At 35.6% G+C, this 20,215-nt stretch overlaps 1 protein-coding gene and 1 long non-coding RNA gene across 2 annotated transcripts; both read left to right on the plus strand.

The window, feature by feature from the left end:
- Positions 1-2,545: 2,545 nt before the first annotated feature.
- On the plus strand, positions 2,546-6,212 carry LOC142610754 (protein trichome birefringence). The gene is made up of 5 exons (XM_075782679.1): positions 2,546-3,834; positions 4,315-4,507; positions 4,631-4,824; positions 4,943-5,101; positions 5,431-6,212. The coding sequence occupies exons 1-5, from the start codon at positions 2,693-2,695 to the stop codon at positions 5,783-5,785; spliced, it is 2,043 nt and encodes a 680-aa protein (XP_075638794.1). The 5' UTR covers positions 2,546-2,692; the 3' UTR covers positions 5,786-6,212.
- Positions 6,213-18,334: 12,122 nt separating this feature from the next.
- Positions 18,335-19,611, plus strand: LOC142609334 (uncharacterized). The gene is made up of 3 exons (XR_012839580.1): positions 18,335-18,457; positions 18,534-18,849; positions 18,926-19,611. It is a non-coding gene; the product is annotated as an uncharacterized LOC142609334 (long non-coding RNA).
- Positions 19,612-20,215: the final 604 nt, after the last annotated feature.

A 20,215-nucleotide genomic window follows, 5' to 3' on the forward strand; every position in this document is an offset into this window, starting at 1 on the left:
CTACTCCATTAAGTGAAAGGTGCAAACGCCAAATCCGCATGAACTGCATTCGGCTTTCCAACTTTCAAAGCCCATGCTTAAACTAACTTGGAGAATTGCATAGGTTTACAAAATATTTTTTGGAATTTTTTAATGAGAAAATTTTAAAGAATTTTTTAGGAATTATTTTTAAAAATATTTTATTGAAAATTTTTTTAACACTACTTTCATAGAAAATATAAAAAATTATCAACAATATTTTTTTGTTTTACCACTCTCCTAGGAAAATATTTCTTAAAATAACTTCTAAACTTAGGGTATTGGTTAATATTTCCCAATAGTTTATTAACAATGCTCTAAGGACATTATATATATATATATATATATATATATATATATATATATATATATATATATATAAGTTATTAATTTGTGAAAAATGCTAAAGATATAAATTTTTGTTACAAAATTTTTTTACAAACAATGTGGTGAGTGATTGTTGGTAAATAAAATTAAAAATATTATTGGTGAACTAGATGAAAACCAATAATAAGTTGGTCATAATAACAATTTGTAAAAAATATAGTAAAATAATTTGTGGTTGTAGTGTTACTCTTGATTTTTTTTTGTAGTATTTATATTTACCCTAAAGATGACATTAAAATTTTCTTAAAATAATTCATTGATAAATACCCTAAAATACCAATTAACCAGACTAATTAATATTATAATTTTTGCCACTACTTTAGGTGCTATTTGCATAGTTCAACGTCAAAAATTAATTATTCTCAACCAAAAATAATAATAATTCAAGAGTTTTTTTTTTTTTTTTTTTTTTTGTAGAGAGTTTCAATCTATAGCGTCTGCTCTTGATGATAGCTATTTATCGTTAGACTAAGACATCAATCTCTGATAAACCATCAAAAACTTTACCAATTGAGCTAACTGAAACTCACAAAAAAAAAAATTCAAAAGTTAATTACTTTATTACTCAAAGTTGTTTATGAATTCTTCTAAAAATAAAAAGTTGTTATGAATTTTGATATAGCGAGTCGTTTACTCAAAAAATAAATAAAAGGTCGTTACGATAATGGGGGAGTGTTGGGCGGGATCTTTTTTTGTTGGGCGGGATCTTTCGTTTTATATAACGTGGACATATCATTTTTCCTTTATCTAATGCTAGTCTATATCTCTGGAGTCTGGACCAAAGGAAAAAATATTTAAAAGCCAGTCTTTAAACAATATAATGGTTGAACATAGCCGCCGTACTAGCTAGTATTTCATTTCCGTTATAAGAGCTGGGGTTCACCTACCCTCTGACCTTTTGCTAATTGCAGTTTTTCTCCGTTAATTGATGATCAGACATAAATAAATATGGTATCATGAAATTACAATATTCTTTGCCAATGAAAATATATGTTGAAACTTTGAAGTTTCCACCCCCATAAAATGGGGTTCGGCTAGTTAGCCCAAACTTGGGATGATATTTATATTTTAACCTTTTATTATTTGAGTTGAAGTCCAAAGGTTGATTTCTTCTAAAAAAAACAAAAAAGTCCAAAGATTTGAAAAGAGAGAGAGAGAAAATTCATTCTTTCTTCAATTTTTTTTAGAGAGTTTTTTTTTTTTTTTTTACAAGATAGAATTTTTACTCTAGCTTAATCTAAGGGTATATGTGTATAAAGCTCATTCCCGGAGATTTAAATTCTGGCCCTTACCTCTATACTCTACCATCATTTATATTTGCAGAGTGACCACTACACCAAGGGTGTACAGTGGTTTTTTTTAGAGATATAATTCTGTAAAGATATGGTAAAAAAAACTTATATTTTACTTATCCAATCTTAACATGTCACATTATCTTATCACATATTTAACAATAAACACAATTAGATCCAATCAATTCTAATTCTTATATACAAATTCAACCAAATTAGGAGATTATTAAGATGTTATTAGATGGAGTAGGATGTATTAAATTTTAAATAAAATGTTGTTATGACAATTTTTTGTTGAATTGTATAAAACATGAGTTTTACATCCCATCTTCACCAAATTTGAACTCTTTTTTTTTTTAGGTAGAATATCAATATATATTTTTATTTTGATAACAATATCAATATATTTTAAAAGCCTTATAAAGGGTGACTAAAATAATATAAAATTATTGAATTTAAAATTAAAACAAGTTTCTTTCCATCAATAGTTAAATGCTTGTTTTTCGTGTGTATATAATAAAGAACAAATGGTGCAATATTTTGCGAATGATAGGTGTTTTATGAAACCAAGCGGCGGGGAAAACAGTACACGTGGTGAGTAGTGACTACTACAGTTAGCTCCAAAAATTCCCCGAATCACATGACAACAGTGGCAACCGACGCAAATAAACCACAAAACAATGGTCATATTTCAAGACTCTTTTCTAAAGTGACAAAGGTCTTCGTCGGTTCCTCTTTCATTCATAGTAAACCGCAAACCCTCCACTCTCTCTCTCTTAAAAAACAAAAGCATACCAAGTATACACTAAACAGTGGCATTCACTTTTTCTAGAGTTGTCACAGAGACCACAATCTCTCTCTCTCTCTCTCTCTCTCTCTCTCTCTTTTTTCCTATTACTAGTACCATTTTCTCTTTTCACTTTTTTGGATCCTTCAACAACTACCACTCTCTCTCTCTCTCAATTCTCTTCTATTTTCTTTCTTCTTCTTCTTCCATGGAGAATAATGCTGTAAAGAACATCCCCAATATCAATGGAGGAACCTTGATCTCAGACCTCAAAAGCCTCTTCTTCATCTTCAAAACAAGAAGAACCGTTGTTTTTGTATATGGGTTCATGCTTGCTTTTGTTGCTTTCACTGTTTTCTTAGCTTTCAGTCCCTCTCCTAACTCTGCCTCTCCTTGGTTCACCAACATCTTCAGTAGTAGTAGCACCACCACCAACAGTGATTCTGATAGATCTCACTTCTCTTCTGTTTTCTCCTACTTCTTCCCCAACAACACTTCCCCACAAACCACTAATACTTATAGATCTACTAATACCACATTCCAATCTCCTAGTCCCAACAAAGAGCTTCAAAACCATACTCAAACTACACTGGTTTCTGATAAGGGTAAAGTCCCAAACTCAAATCAGACTAGTACCACATTCCAATCTCCTAGTCCCAGCAAAGAGTTCCAGAATCATACTCAAACAACACTGGTTTCTGATAAGGGTAAAGTCCCAAGTCCAAATCAGGCTAATACCCCATTCCAATCTCCTAGTCCCAACGAAGAGCTCCAAAACCATACTCAAACTACACTGGTTTCTGATGAGGGTAAAGTCCCAAATCTAAATCAGACTATACTTGTTGCCCCAGAACCCCCGGTGGCAGAAGCAAATCACGCTACAACTGTGCCTGTGAATTCTGTTCCTAGTGTGAATAAAGAACCAACTTTTGTGAATAACCAAACTCAAAGTGTAGAGAATTCTGATAAAGGTAAAGTTTTCAACACCAATCAGACTTCAATATCAGCCCCGGCAAAAGCTCCTGTGGCTAAAAATCAGAGTTTGAGTTCATTAGGTTCTCCAAGGAAGAGTAATTCTGATGAGGCAGGGAAAAGCGCTTCCCTGTTGAAGAAACAGGGCAATGACAGTAAATCAGGTGTTTCGGTGAAGAAGGGAGGGGATAGTTTGGTGGAGTCTTTGATGAATTGTGATTTTTTTGATGGGGAATGGGTGAGAGATGATTCGTATCCGCTTTACAAACCTGGGTCTTGTTCGCTGATTGATGAGCAGTTCAATTGTATTCTTAATGGTAGACCTGATAAAGATTACCAGAAGATGAAATGGAAGCCTAAGGGGTGCAATCTTCCTAGGTATGTGGTGTAATTGTAGATTTCTATGATGATTTTGATTTTGATTTTTTGTTGGGTGTTTATTGAAGTGTTTATTTTTAATTGTAAGGTCAAAATGATTTTCAATTCAGATTCTGGATTCTTTTATTCCGAGATTGGTATCCAGTAAGAGTATAAAAGTTTCATTTTTTAATGGCTTGACTGTTTTAGTATAATTGATATTCAAAACGACTGTGTTATGTTCTATCAAGCTGGAATTAAGGTAGTTACAAGTAAGGTGATAAATTAATTTAGTATCTGAGTCGTGTGTTGCTTAGATCAGAGTAGGTAATGAGTTTTAGCCTCCAGTTTATTTATTTAATTATTTTTCTTGTTAGTCTTCTAGTTTTTTTTTTTTGGCTTTGTTTTATACAATATATACCTCTATTGGAATTGACCCATGAATTTAGTTTGTTGGGTTGTTTTCTTTAATGAGGTTGACTTAGATGAACTTTTGTTTAGGTTGGACGGAAGTCGTTTATTGGATTTGTTGAGAGGCAAGCGGCTAGTTTTTGTTGGTGATTCTCTGAATAGGAATATGTGGGAATCTCTAGTTTGCATATTGAGGAACTCGGTAAAAGATCGGAGCAAGGTTTATGAAGCCAATGGTAGACACCATTTTCGAGGGGAAGCATCATACTCTTTCATATTCAAAGTAGGTTAATGAACTGCTCTACTTATTTGTGTACTGCTTTAATTTGGTTATTTCCTTGTTATGATGTGCATCATTCCCTTATTTATTGTTTTTCTCTTTGGTTTGAAATGGTTGGATGGATAGGATTATGACTGCTCTGTAGAGTTCTTTGTATCTCCTTTCTTAGTTCAAGAATGGGAATTGCCAGATAAAAATGGATCAAAGAAGGAAACTCTTCGTCTTGATTTAGTAGGGAGATCTTCTGATCAATATAAAGGAGCAGATTTTATCATCTTTAACACTGGACACTGGTGGACTCATGAAAAAACTTCTAAAGGGTAAGTTCAACATCATTTTCAGCTTGAAGTGAATGCATTTTGTTCTTGAGAGTATAAGATAGTTTCTAGTTTGGAACTCCCTTTGGAGGTAACTAATAATTTCCAATGAAAATTGCAGGAAAGACTATTATCAAGAAGGAAGCCATGTCTATGGTGAATTGAATGTTCTTGAGGCATTTCGAAAAGCTTTAACTACATGGGCCAGATGGGTTGATGCCAATATAAATCCATCGAAGTCTCAAGTTTTCTTCAGGGGTTATTCCGACACCCATTTTAGGTAATTTGAAAATACATATGTTGATGCTTTTTTTCCCTGGATGGATAAATTTGGGTGATGAATATTTGTTTGTTCCCTGGATGACTTTTGGCTAAACTGCAGAACTTTTTTTTTTGTGGTGAAACTCTTGTTTGTTTATCAGCATTTAAAGCTTTATTAATACTAACAATTTATTAATTATGAAACATGCATGTTTGACTGACCGAGCAATTTGTTGATTTCCTCTGTAATGTGTTTATAATTCAGCATAATTTTTTTTTGAATGCTAGAATTTAGCATCATTGAATCTTTGTAGCAATAAAAATTTATTGGCTTTTGTCTTTCTACAGTGGTGGACAGTGGAATTCTGGTGGGCAATGTGATCATGAGACTCAGCCCATCAAGAATGAGACATATCTGAGGCCATATCCACCCAAGATGACCGTACTGGAGAAAGTACTCAAAGGGATGAAAACGCATGTCACCTACTTGAATATTACAAGAATGACAGATTTCAGGAAGGATGGTCATCCATCAATTTACCGGAAGCAGTACCTGTCTAAGGAGGAAAGGAGATCACCATTGAGGTTCCAAGACTGCAGCCATTGGTGCCTACCTGGTGTTCCTGATGCATGGAATGAGGTTTTCTATGCCGAGCTCTTAATAAAACAGCATAAAATGCAGCAACATCAGAGGAGACCTTAGGTAAAACTACACGAACTCGAGGCTGCATCCACGTTTTAATTAATTGTTGAGTTGCAATCACACCTATATTCAGTATAGTTTTTTGTCTCCTTTTGGGAACTATAGTAACAAACAAGATGCATGGGGAGGAGTTTTTTTTTTCCTATAAATTATAAGAGAGGAGAAAAAAAAAAGAATATTCTTGAAGAGGTAAATCTGTGGTGTAATAATGTCTTTGTTTATATGAATGTAAGAAAGGAAGGGGAGAGGTAGAACAAAGAAAGGGATTCCCAATTTGTAGTTGGAAAATCTTCCCTCTAGATCCCCTTCCTCTTTTAGCTAGCCTCAAAAGCTATGAGGATTGTAAATCTAAAATTTGTTTTGTTTAATTTAAAGAAATTGTCAGTTGTAATCATTATATAATTTATATCTCATCCCTTCTGCCTTAGAATTTTTTTTTTTTCCTTAAATTTATTTTATGATGGACAAAGTTTAGCTACAAAATTAGCGGTAACTTAAGGCTACAAACTCACTATTACAACATATTTTGAAAATTTAACCGTTGAATTGCATGTTCGTTACGCTCTTAATACACATGTTAAATTTTGTGTTAATCAGATATTATTTACTATATGATTTATAAGCTTATATTTTGTGTATAATTTTAAATTACAAAAACTTGCAATTCAAAAAATTTATTGATGACATAGCTATTGATTTATAATTTTCTTGTAATTTAAAAAATTTATTGATGACATAACTATTGATTTTTAATTATGATGGATTTGTCAAAATTCACCTCTAATAAAAAGATATGAAGTAAGTTTGTAGTTTAAGGCTATAACTAATTTTGTTGTTAAACTTTGTCATTTTATTATTTGACACTTGAAATTGTGATGCTCAAACTTTCATACCTTGTGCATGGAATCCTTAAAATTGTAACAAACTATGTTTGTTATGCTCTCTTTCATGTAATTTCCTTTACTTAGAAGATGCAGTAAATATTACTCTTTGTTTAGAGACACGGAATTGTAGCTTGAAGATAACGAAAATTTGTTTCTCTTGATGAGTACTGCATATAGTACGCCTATAGAAAACCATTTGGGTTTACACTTTCATACCTTGTACATGGGATCCTTTTTTATAGTGTCTCAAACTATGTTTATTAAGGCTCTCTTTGATGTCATTCCTTTCCTTAGAAGATGTAGTAAATATTATTTATTTAGAGACAGGGAATTCTAGCTTGATGATTACGACAATTTGCTTCTTTTGATGAGCACTGCTTATAATATGAATATAGAAAACTATTTTGGTTTACACTTTTTAACTTTTTCCTACTTTGTCACATGGGATGTTTGGCCATTCTGTGTACAATTTTACTTCTGAAAATTGTTATTTGAATCTGACTCGATAGTGTTTCTCATGTTGTAGCGTTAGAGATTGGCATCATGTCATTTAATGAATCAAGGTATCCCCATTGTTGAGTACTAATGGGAAATGCTAATTCAAAAAGAAGGTTTTCATGTACTTGGATTTTTGTAGGATTAGGATGCTCTAGAGATTTTTGGGCATAGTGAAATGAGGATTGAATTTTGTAACTAATATGCATTTAAATAAACATTGAAATATAGTGGTATTCATCTTAATATGATATTGTGAGTAGTATTCATCTTTATCTTTGGTAGTTTATTTTGAAAACATTGTAAAAAGATATATATATATATATATATATATATATATATATATATATATATATATATATATATATATGTCTTGATATTGAGTGTGAGGGCTTTGATGACATTGTCATCATGGATGTGGACAACAAAATCTGGGAAACAGTCGAAATGGACTGGTTCGTTACTAAGGCTGGTTTCTATGGTTCCTAAAAGGCTGTCATGAAACCTGATGTGATGAGCGCCTCTAAGGGCCATAAGGATTGAGTTGTTCAAACCTTTTCTGATGAGTGGTTTAACTCCGACCTGGACTAAACCTATGTGTAGGAAGTTATGACCTTGCTTCCTATGTGCTAAAATGGCTGATGGGGATAATAAGTAGCACATTTTGTACTTTTTGTTTATTCCATAAATTTACTCCCCTTTTGGTATCAGAGCCAAGTTGGCCCGGTCGCAGTTGTAAGTTACAATTTATCATTCAATCAAGTTGGTTGGCACTGTCGCCATAGTTATCCAAGTTACTTTGAGCATTATATTATTTTGAATTATTTTTATGGATATATCTCTCATACCCCATATATTGTTTTACATCTATTTCATGATAACTCTTCCATTCCCATTTATTTATTTCTTCGTCTGCTACTATTTCATCATCTTCTTCTACTTGTACCGTTGGTAGGCTGAGCCTCCTTAATTTTTCTGTTTATTATTCTGTGATTATTTGTTCAGATTAACCTTTGCATCCCAGTTATCCGCTTCTTGTTTTTGTGTTTAGCCCAGAAGTTTGTTATAGAACTATACTTTTGAGACTTGTTAAGCGAGCTCTGTGTGGCCTTATGACTGTAAGTCCCGATATCTTCCTGGTTTGGTTTGGTCAGCCCGTGTGAGCCGGGGAAGGCGTTGAAGGGTGGTCCCCATTTGGAAGAAAGGGCTAGGTGAACAGTGAACAGTGCACAGATAGGCTGTCTATCTCTTTGTGTATACCCTGTTTCAGATCTAAAGGTTAGATCCAGAAGTTTGAGGATAAATGTGATTAGGTTGTAATTGTTGATTTAAGCTTATAATCCTGAACAATGAATAGGTTGTTTAGAAGTTACTCTTCTACCAGCAGTAGATGTTCCCAACCATCGTCCCTCCCAGAGATACCATCAGATGTAGGAATAATTAATTCAGAGTGTTATGAGTTATCAGATATAGATCTAGACATAGGAGATTGGAATATCCCTAAAGTAGCCACCAACCAGATCTATAAGTCCTCATGTTCTTGGAAGAAAGCCTTCAAGATAGATTACCATGTCAAGATTATAGAACAAGTTTATGGTATAAACAAGGAGTACGAGACGTGCTACTTGTTATCCCCATTAGCCATTTTAGCACATAGGAAGCAAGGTCATAACTTCCTACACATAGGTTTAGTTCAGGTCGGAGTTAAACCACTCATCAGAAAAGGTTTGAACAACTCAATCCTTATGGCCCTCAAAGATGCTCATCACATCAGGTTTCATGACAGCCTCTTAAGAACCATAGAAACCAGCCTTAGCAACGAACCAGTTCATTTCGACTGTTTCCCAGATTTTGCTGTCCACATCCATGATGACAATGTCATCAAAGCCCTCACACTCAATATCAAGACCTATGGAACCTTCATGATGCAGGGAACTAGTCAGATCGCCTTGATATACAGAGTCTACTACAAGTGCATGAGAACGAACATGAATGTCGGAGCACTTAACAAGAGAAGGAAGGGTGAGACGACCCTTATCCAAACCACTGACCCTAGTGCCAAGATTCAGGTTCCAAGAACCCTGAAATGGACAAAGGTCACATTCCCCACCAATTGGACTTTAGAGAATGAGAACCATACTCTACAGATCCAAAACCCAGCCCAGAATCCAGATCTAGATTTCGTCCAACAACTAGCCGACGTCACGGTTAGATTGAGTTTCGACAGATCTAGACTTAGCACTCCTCTAGATTATGAGTGTAGAACACCTCTGGATGAATCCCGGTTTAGATCCCCAATAGATCTACACCAACCCCTTAGGCAGTCACTTATCTACCTTAGAGAAAAACTTGCATCCCAATGTAGCTCAACCAGACCTTTAGGATCACCATTCTCAAAGTCTAAAAGAGATCTAGGTGTACAACTCCAGGGAGTTAGAACAAATTCCCAACTTAGCACACCTTGCTACACAGCCAAACAGGATTCGGTTACCAATGAGGAAGACGACCGAGAGCAATCCCCTCCATCCCCATCTGGGACTGATATGGAACAACCATTTCAGCAAGAAACCCAGGATCCCCCCCATAGATCACCAGCTTCTGGTATTAGATAGAGAGTTCATTCTTGAACTAGAAGAATTAGGTAAGGAATTTGATTCTGAGGAAAACAGTGTCAAAAGAGAAGCCTATAAAGCCAATTACACCAGAGAGCAAAAGGTAAAAGTATTAGAAAAATGGAAGGCATTCATGAAGGAAATATCCCATAATGTCCCCTTTTTCATATACTTTGAAAGATACTTTGGCCAACACAAATAGTTTTGTGTTCTCACCAGAGCTTGGACCATAGAAGGATCTAATGCAACTAAGGAAGTTGTCCGGTCTAGCCATCCACCCCTAGAAACCATAACCTTTAAACACTGAAAAAGAGAAATAGTTGCCTCTCCCTTCAAGATTCCCACAGATGAGGATAAACCAGTCAAGAAAGTGATAGAGCAAAACAACTATACCAACCAGTGTTTAGACGTTATAGGAAAACAACTTGATAGGATAGAAGATAGAATCGAGAACAAGGTCATCCTCCAGCTAGGGAGCCCTAGTAAGCCTATCCAAACCCTAGAGAAGCCTCTAGTCAAGTTACCCACAACTAGGCATACCAGCCTCAGTTACCCTAAGGACAAGACAGTCTTAGAAATAGTCGCCTAGAAGCTAGAAGAACTAGTGAAGAAGGAACCAGTCACTCCTTCATCAGTTTCAACTAGTCAGAATCCCCAACTTAAGGTTTTAGATATCCAAGCAGCCTCTAGTAATTCTAGTCAAGATTTTGACAAGGAAGGAGAACAACTAGAAAACCAGTTTCAGGATTTACAGGTAAAACGGCTTTACCACCCCAATATAAATCCAACCAGCTTAACCAAGAATTGGTACCCTAGACCAACACCCCCTGACCTCCAATACGAGGAACGAAATGTTAGCAACCAATTCTCAGTATCCTCTAGTAGACGCTATGAATGGAACATAGGCGGTTTATCAGAACAAGAAATCCTAAACAAGATCCAACATATGACTATGGTAGCCAATAACTACCTGGACGAAGGCCGTCCTCACAAGGAAGTCATAGAAATGATGGGTTTAGGATTTACAGGAAAACTCATGCAGTGGTGGACCAACTGCCTAACTGACATGTCTAAAGAAGACATCAGGCATGTAGTTCAAAAAGATGAGGAAGGAACCCCCATCTTTGATAATGTTGATAGAGGAGTTCCTGATGGAGTCAACACCTTGATCTATAAAATCATGAAACACTTCATAGGAAAACTTAGCAACATCACATCTAGGATTTACGAGCAGTTAAGTAACCTTAGATGTAAAACCCTAGGTGATTACCGGTGGTATGAAAATGTCTTTACTACCCGAGTCATGCATAGGAGTGATTGCAACTCTCCGTTTTGGAAGGAGAAGTTCATTGATGGCTTGCCCACACTTTTTGGCCAGAAAGTCAAAGAAACCCTTTGCAGCCCCTTAAGTGTCATAGATTATGATAACCTAACCTATGGAGATATCTCTAGCACCATTCGAAGTGAAGGAATAAAGATGTGCAGAGACCTCAAAATCCAAAGCCAAGTCAATAAGAACAAAGCCAAGTACGAAATGGAACATTTTTGTACACAGTATGGCTTACCCTCAGTCAAACTTTCAAAAAGGAAATCTAAACACAGAGGAAAGGAATCCTTTGAGAAACCCCATAGGAAGAAGGCAGCAATCAAGTATTATAGAAAACAGAAGTACAAGACTGATGATTTCTATAAGAAAGGAAAGTCCAAGGAATCCATTCCACAAGCATCAGGCAAATGCTACAATTGTGGAAAGAAAGACCATTTTAAGAGCGAGTGTAGAGCTAAGGCCAAATCCTTTATCAATACCCTCATTAGTGACCAACCCAGCAAAAATGAGATCTTTAAGTTACTGGAACTTGACCACTCTGATAGTGAGTCATTTAGCAGTGCTAGTGATAGAGAACTCCAGTAGATATATAGGTCGTCCTCTGAACCCTCTAGAACCAATACCTCTAGTGGCCCGGATGAACCCACACCATGCAAGTATGGTTGTTGTAGAAACAAAACCATCAATGTTCTCAATAAGCAAGAAGAGCTTCTTCTAGACCTTATAGTGGCAATAGAAGATCCAGTCATCAAAGCTCAAAAGCTAACCCAATTCCATCAAACCTTAGTTAAGGAAACTAGTAAACCTGAACTAAGGATCCCGCAACCCAAAGTAGATTTAGAGAAAATCTATAATAGGTTCACCCAGTCCAAGAAGGAAGTTACGATCAATGACCTTCAGAAAGAAGCTAAAGAAACCAAGTCTGAGGTCAGAACCCTAAAGCAAGAACTAACCATTCTCAGGGTTGATTATGATCTTCTCAACCGAAGAGTCTAACAATTGGAAAATACTTCTCATCAAAGCAATGAGGAAGGTCCCTCATTTCAGAACCCTTCTGATGATGAAGTAAATGAGACAGTTAACCCTACAACTGATCTAATCCATGAACCATCCGGTGAAAAGTTCTTAGATACCATCACTAGGATTAACTTCCATAAATGACATTCTAAAGTCAAGATTGACATTAGCAAAGATTTTGAATTCGAGGTCATAGCCTTAATTGATTCAGGTGCTGATCTTAACTGCATTCAAGAAGGAATCATTCCCTCCAAGTACTTCAAAAAGTCTACGGAGCGATTGACATCCGCAAGTGGCGGAAGGATGCAAATTGAATTCAATCTCCCTCAAGCCGAGGTTTGCCAAGACGGTATATCCTTCAAGACAAAATTTGTCCTTGTTAAAAACATGACAGATAGGGTTATCCTAGGAAACCTTTTCTTATGTTTGCTTTACCCTTTCACCACAGACAGTGAAGGAATCACTGCCTATCCCTTTGGTCAGTCAGTTAAATTTGAGTTCATCAGGAGTCTTGAACCTTGGGAGGTTAGCATCCTCCAAAAAACTTCTATCTCCAAAACTCTCAATACTATCACTATCCAAAACCTTCCATCTCATGGTACCAATCAAGCCCAGAACCTCGATCTATTTATCTCAGCTGATGGTGTATTTGACCCCAATCGGTCCTAGTTATCATCATGCATTCATTATGAAAGCAATTGCATCTCTGCATCCATCAGTTTAAAAGGCAAAAGGTTTTTTAATAATTATTTGAAAATCTCAAATGATCCAAACCTTTCTTGGCAGGATAGAGAGAAAGCAATATTTAATACCACTAATAAGTGGATAATGACTTCTTCAGCAGAGAAGAGGAACAAGGGGAAAGCACCAGCAAGGGGCTATCCTCAAGACAAAAGACTACTAGCGGGATAGTCTTTTGTAATGCATGAAGGTGCATCCTCTACCAGCCATAGAGGATCAATATCCCTTCAGGAATTTGTCCTAGCAACGGTGACATATTCCAGTGGTGATATGGGTATTATATTGCAGGAAGTTTTATCTAGGACTTTACAATTCAATGATGGAGCCTATACAGATTTACCCTACTCCATTAAATGTCTCCTTGATAACCTTCAATTTAACTTTACCTTAAAAAACCAAGACCTTTTCCAAAAAAACCCTCAAAGCACTAGAAATTCACCTAGTTAACCTCGAGGCTAGGAATGAAGTCTTAACCAGTCAACTCTTTGGCAAAGAGGATATCCAATTAATGGATAAAGTGACTATCATGGGCACTGATTATGCCAGGCTTAGTCTTAAGACTCAAGCTACTCTAAGAAGTGTCACTGCCAACTTACCATCAGATTTACAGTCTCGTATTCTGAGAAGCAAGGCTATGAACAAATCTTTGAATCTTTGGTTTAAACATTTCAAAGTTCTTATTATAACCACTATCCCTAATCCAGATGATTCAGATGATATTGACAATACTCTCATGCAAGCAACATGGGAAGAACACTTTGGAAGCAGCTCCAGGGTGTATGAGAATAAACATCCCTTTCCTGGACTCTTGGTCAACTATGAAGAAGGGACAGATGATGATGAGAGAGATCCGGCTTGGCTCTCGCAGATGTTTGAATCTGGTTTCATCAGACTCATTAAGCTAACAAGTCATGATCAAATTAGCCAACTACCACAAATTATCCAAAGTGCTGTCAGGCAAACCAATATCCCTTTTGTTTCTATCAGATGTTGGAGTACTTTACCAAAATGGGACAATGATAATTGGATGGAAGTCCAGACCTCAAAGCATCTTGCCCTTATCAATGGTTTTACTTATCAAGGTCCATGGTATGAAGGAGACACATATCTTTCATACAAATACCCTAATGCCCTGGCAGAACGCTGGGGGAACTACTTCAACAACCAAATTCTTGATGTCAGCCAAGACCTATGGAAGAATTACCATTTTATAGGTTCTACAGATAGAATCTATGTTTTCGGGAAAAGACCATATGACTCTGCTATTAGACACACACACACACACACACACACACATATATATATATATATATATATATCAATCTCTAAAATAGTGTAGTGATTTTTCTATACAAAATCAGTAAACTATGTTTATGTATAGGAGTTTCAAAGTTTTACTATTTATAAAATGTGGGGTATGGAGTTGTGTTTTAGGGAAAATCATTAAGCATAGTCTAGGGTTATTTTTTTTTTTAATATAATTTTTAAAAATTTAAAGGGTAAATTACAAAGTTGGTCCCTGTCTTTTACAACATATTTCAATTTGGTTCCTAACATTTCAATTGTGTTAATTTGGTCTCTAACCTTTGTAATGTTGTGTCAATTTAGGTTGCGTTTGGTTGGACAGTAAATAAGTTTCAGAAAATATTTTACGCGTTTGCATGTGTTTGGCAACAACTGAAAACTTGGTCAAACTGAAAATCACTTGCATTAACCGTAAAATACCCCCTTCTCACCCGTAAAACAATTTCCATCTCTATTTTACCTTCAAATAGAAATTTTTCAGAAAACAGAGAGACAGAGCACCGAGAGAGAGAGAGAGAGAGATCGCGCCCCAACCCGCGCCAGCGAGATCGCGCCATTGCCATCGCCGCGCAATCTCGCCTTCGCCATCACCGCGCCGGCGAGATCGCGCCTTCGCCATCGCCATCGCCATCGCCGCGCGATCTTTGATGAACCCGGTCTAATCGTGCTCGCCTTTGCCTCCGCCGCGCGATCTTGCCTTAACATCGAACCCAGTCGCCTCTCTCTCTCTCTCTCTCTTTCTGTCTTCGTTCTTCTCTGACTAGATTTGATGATTTTTTTTTTTTTTTTTTTTTTGGTTTTGTTGTTCTGTATTGAGAAAATTTGATGATGAATTTTTTTTTTTTGGGTTTTGTTGTTCTGTATTGAGAAATGATATATGTTTGGAAGTTGAGAAAATGTGAGCAACAAGTAGAAAATGTATTTTCTATAATATTTTCAAGATCACAACCAAACACCTGAAAATATTTTTCAAAGTATTTTTTAAAATGCTACCAAACACCTAAAAATATTTTCTTTTCCCGAAAATATTTTCAGCTAAAATTATTTTACACCCGGAAAATATTTTACACCCAACTAAACGCAGCCTTAGTCATTGCTATTATCTATTGGATGGAAAAAGCTGATATGTTAAACGGAACAATAAAAGCTGATATATTTTTATTTTTATGCAGCATATCAGATCAAGAAAAAAAAAATCTATTGAAAAAGCTGATAAATACTACGTCTCTTAAGACAGTATTCCATCTCTTTTTTCCTCACCTCCATCCCTACGAGAGTTACTTTGCTTACTTGTTCGGAGTTATAAAACCTAGCTTTTATGGAGCTATTGAGATTGTGACCAGGAACTGGATCTTGTTTTGCTCCTCAATTTTCCACAAATTATGCTGTTTGGTTGGGCGAAATATAGCCATTATCCTATTTTAAGGGAAGGTAGTCAGGTAGATGGTTAGCATGGTGAACTACATTTCCACTGATGAGATCACAGGGGTTTTCTATGACCAATTCCAAGAATTTTTTAACAACTAAATATCAGCTGAGAACTAAAATGTAAATAAATCTAATCTGGGTTTTAGACCCATAAACTCAACCACCATTTTTCTTTTTGATATAGCCACTGAAATTTTAGATCTAAATTTTCGAGGTAACAAATGACAATTAAAGAAGAGAGAAAAAGGAAAGGCTTCCATCTTCCACCAACAAAATCACAGATCTACGACCCATCGCCAATGATTTTGAAGATTCAACGATGTCGCTGTCGTGAGGAAGAATTCTAGTACCATCCGTCTCTCAACGCCATGAGGAAGAGTTGATGAAGAGAAGTTTTCTTGTGAGCTCATGTTTTTTGAGGAGTTGGGAAAGTCATGGTGAAGAAGGTGTGTTTGTTATTTTGCAACTTGAACTACGCAGTGCCATTCTTCTTGTTTTTGCCAATAAGCAGGACCTTCCAAATTCTAAGTGCTTCTGAGATTGCTGGTAAACTTGGCCTTTACTCACTCAATCAGCGTCCCTGGTAAGCATTTGCTTTCCCTATACCCATCAAAAAGAAAAAGAAGTCTGCAGTCATGTTAAATTGAAATTATAGTCTATGATGGGTACATGGTAAAAAAAACCCAGAACCTGGATGGTTATAAAATACCTTAAATTTCTTTATTTTTTTTGAGTTTTTCTTTTTCGTTTTATTTTTTAATTAATCTAATGTGGCAGTATATGTGGGTTGGCATAAATATTAATATGTAAATATCGTCATTTAACATGTCAGCTTTTTCCATCCAAATTAGTTGGCATAAATATTAATATGTAAATATCGTCATTTAACATATTAGTTTTTTTCATCCAAAGGATAACGGCAGGGACTAAATTGACACGACACTACAAAGGTTGGAACCAAATTGACACAATTGAAAGATTATAGACTAAACTTAAATATGGTATAAAGAATAGGGATCAAGTTTGTAATTTACCCAAATTTAAAATTCCAATTGTCTTTAACCATTTGTCATAATGCTTTTTGTCTTGAAGTTATTTTTTGGGAAAATCAATTTAAACTAAACAACATGTTAGTTATTGGGTATATTAAAAAGTTAATACAAAAAATTAGAGAGCAAACCTCAGTTCTCTTAATTAAATTCAATACATGGATTCATTTAATTTAATTATCTTTCGGAAAGATAATTTTTTTTTATGTTTTAATTTAATTAGATAATCTAAAGAATTGTACTTAAATTTTATCCTTAATCGAAATACTTATATTCAAGTATGAAATTTCTCAACACTTGCTATTTCTTTTTATCATAAATAGCTAAAGTATAAAACACTTTTATAATGTATTCTTTATTCGTTTCTCATCCCTAAATCCATTTTATTAGCTTTCTTAACCCAAAAAAAAAAAAAATCCATTTTATTAACATGATTACTAAACGGGTATAACAAGTCTAAAAAATTAAATAAATTGGCAACAGTTGCTAGCATGTTTATGGCACATAGCACTAAAATATAAAACACTTGAATAATGTTTTTTATTCACGTTCTGTTTGTTTGTTTTGAAGTAAAATATTTTAAAATGAAAAATTTTTTACATGTAAAATATTTTTGGTAAAACATTTTATCAGCTTGGTTACCAGATGTGTGTAACGAATTTAAAGAACACGGTAACTGTAATATACCACACACTAACAACTTTTCAATAATACCTTCCAAAAAAAATTTCAAGTAGCTTGTGTAAAATCTATGTACTTCCATTGTGGTAAATCGTTGACAGTAGACAATAGTGGGTTTCAGTTTTCCTTTTCTTTTCTTTTTTTTTTTGAGAAAAAATAGTGGGTTCCAGTTTAATGAAACGGGATTTCGCCTTGTCAGTATGTTTCTCATTTGTACCGTTAGATGATGAGTATTCCTGTTTAAGAGAGAACACTAAGTAAATGATGGCATCGGTCTGGAGCCTGCCAATGACCCTTTGATACTTAAGTTAACTTAAGACTTTTTAGAAATCAATAATATGTAGAATAATTTGTGTAATTAATGTAAAAACATGATCCGCTTACTTGTTTCTTCTGGTTTCCCATTTGTGATTAAATGCTTAGCCTGTTGGCTTAACCTTACGTTGCGCTTGAGCTGGAGGATTTAATGGCTTAGTAATGACCATTTAATCTAGCTATTTAAGGTTTGTAATGGTCATCCAACGGATGGAAGAGGACAAGTTGCCCTTAGACAACTTGTCCCAAACGCTTGGAGGACGATTATAAGTTGTATGTCAATTTGGGTGTCCATCCATGAAGGGGATATGATATCTCTAAACGAATTCTTGCACTTATATCGTCTAAAACCCTCTACCCACTATGGGTATTATGAGCTTTTGTCTTGGAATAGGAATTCTAGGATCGTCTCTGGACTCCCTTCTTCTTTTCGTGATTGGAAGTCATGATACTTTTTTTTTTTTTTTTGGCTCTGGATGGGAAACTATATCTGATGACCTTTGGGGCGAAGTCCCATGGCTACTACGGAAATGGTAGATCCAATCTCTTGGTGCGTCCTTTTGAACTTGTGTTTTTATTTTTCTTAATTGACTAACTTTGTTTCATACATGTGATCGTCCTTTTGGTACCTGTTTTGCAGCTTTTTGAGCGTCCTTACTTGGAGAGTTGCTATCAAAGTTGAGTTCAAGCTGCTTTGGAATTTTCTCGTTGGATTGACGACTTTAACGACCTGGTGGACCCTCGTCATTTGTATGACCACTGCCTTGGACCCGAACCTTCTGAATACATGTTGAGAAAAATCCTTTGAGAAGGGAAAAGTGTGTATACCTCCCTTTCTTTATCTTCCTTCCTTTTTTTCACTTCTTGTATGTTTCTCTGATTTTGTTTTCGTAGAGATGACCACCAGATATAGCAAGGACAAATATGCTCATGTTAAGGGAATGAAGAATAAACCCTTGTCTTAGCTGGCTGTAGAAACGAAGAAACGCAAACAACCCCTTCTTCTCTAACTCCTTCCCTTGAAATGATGATGGTTACGCTTCCAACTACTTGCTCTAAAGGGAAGAGCAAAATTGGAAAAAGCATTTAAAAGGATCTAGTTACAGCCCTTGGGCAGGCCCATAACGTGATTACAGACAAGGAACTTAAGGGCCTGTCTTCAATTCCGTCCCATGAACTGGTCAGTTGTCACATACACAAATTGGTACAGGTATTGTACTCAATTGTTTCTTCGTTATTAAATTTTCACCTTGCCTGTAGAGTTTGATTTTATATTCCTCTTTCAGGTTCTTGGAGAATCATTGCGTATGACAACTGACTACTTGAGCACTGAGGAGAAGGTGGTGGTGGCCAACTCGAAGGTTGAATTTGTTGAGGCTGAAAGCTCGAGACTGAGAAAAGGACTTAATTGAGGCTATGGACCAGGCTACGAAAGCAAAAGGAAAGATCAAGGAGCTTAATGAGGTGTTGAAGGTCGAGAAATTGCTCGTCGCACATAAAGACAACGAAATTCAGGCTGCTCTTCTAAGTATTGACAAGGAGCGTGAGAAAGTGATTATTGATCAGTTTGTAAAGTTTGAGCGCTTTTCTAACCTTCAATTCATCCAGTATTACAAAGGCTTTGAACTCCTTTGCAAATGGACGATGAAGCATCATAGTTAAGCTATGGACTTTTCCAACCTTGACTTTGAGGCCATTGATACTGAGGTCCTTGCCAATAAAGCCAAAGAGCAAGAAGAAACTACTGCCGCTGCTGCTGGAAGGGATGGTGCTATTGATGCTGGACCAACGGACCAAGGCCACAAGGACGAGGTCGTTGTTGCACCCTGAAAAGACTTTTGACATCTTTTTTTTTTTTTTCATTGGTTGCCTCCCTTTTTTGAGGCTTTAGTATTTCATCTTTGAAGACAATGATCATTTTGGATGTTGGTTGCCTCCTTGTTGTGAGGCCTCTTTTTTTATTACTGTTCAAAAGACAACAATCACTTTGAATGCAGCTTTAATTCCTGTTATCTGTTCAATTTTGATTGCTTTGACCTTTCCTTTGGAAGGGCTTCTCTTGCAACTTGTCAATGAAACCTACTGATGGTTCGTCAATTGAATTCTTTGGCGAATTTTTACCACTAACAGTTTTTTATGGGCTTACGATTTAAACTCGTTATTTGAGTTTTCATTGTTAGTAGCTCTCTTTCATAATTTAACCCCGTCGTTGGAGTTTTAACCACTGATAGGTTCTTTTGTGATTTAAACTCGTCATTGGAATTTTTGACCACTAACAGTTTCTTTTGTGATTTAAATGTGTCATTGGAATTTTTACCACTTAATGATTTCTTTTGTGATTTAAATTCGTCATTGGAATTTTAACCACTGATAACTTCCTTTACAATCATCATTTGGAGTTTTTACTCATAACAACTTTCCTTACGATTTAAACTTGTCATTGGAGTTTTTCACCATGACCAATTTTCTTTATGATTTGAACTCGTCGTTGGAGTTTTCACCGTTGACTATTTTCCTTATGATTTAAACTCGTTGTTGGAATTTTTACCATTAATAGTTTCCTTATGATTTAAACT

This window comes from Castanea sativa, chromosome 9, assembly GCF_040712315.1.
Source record: "Castanea sativa cultivar Marrone di Chiusa Pesio chromosome 9, ASM4071231v1".
Classification (NCBI taxonomy): Eukaryota; Viridiplantae; Streptophyta; class Magnoliopsida; order Fagales; family Fagaceae; genus Castanea; species Castanea sativa.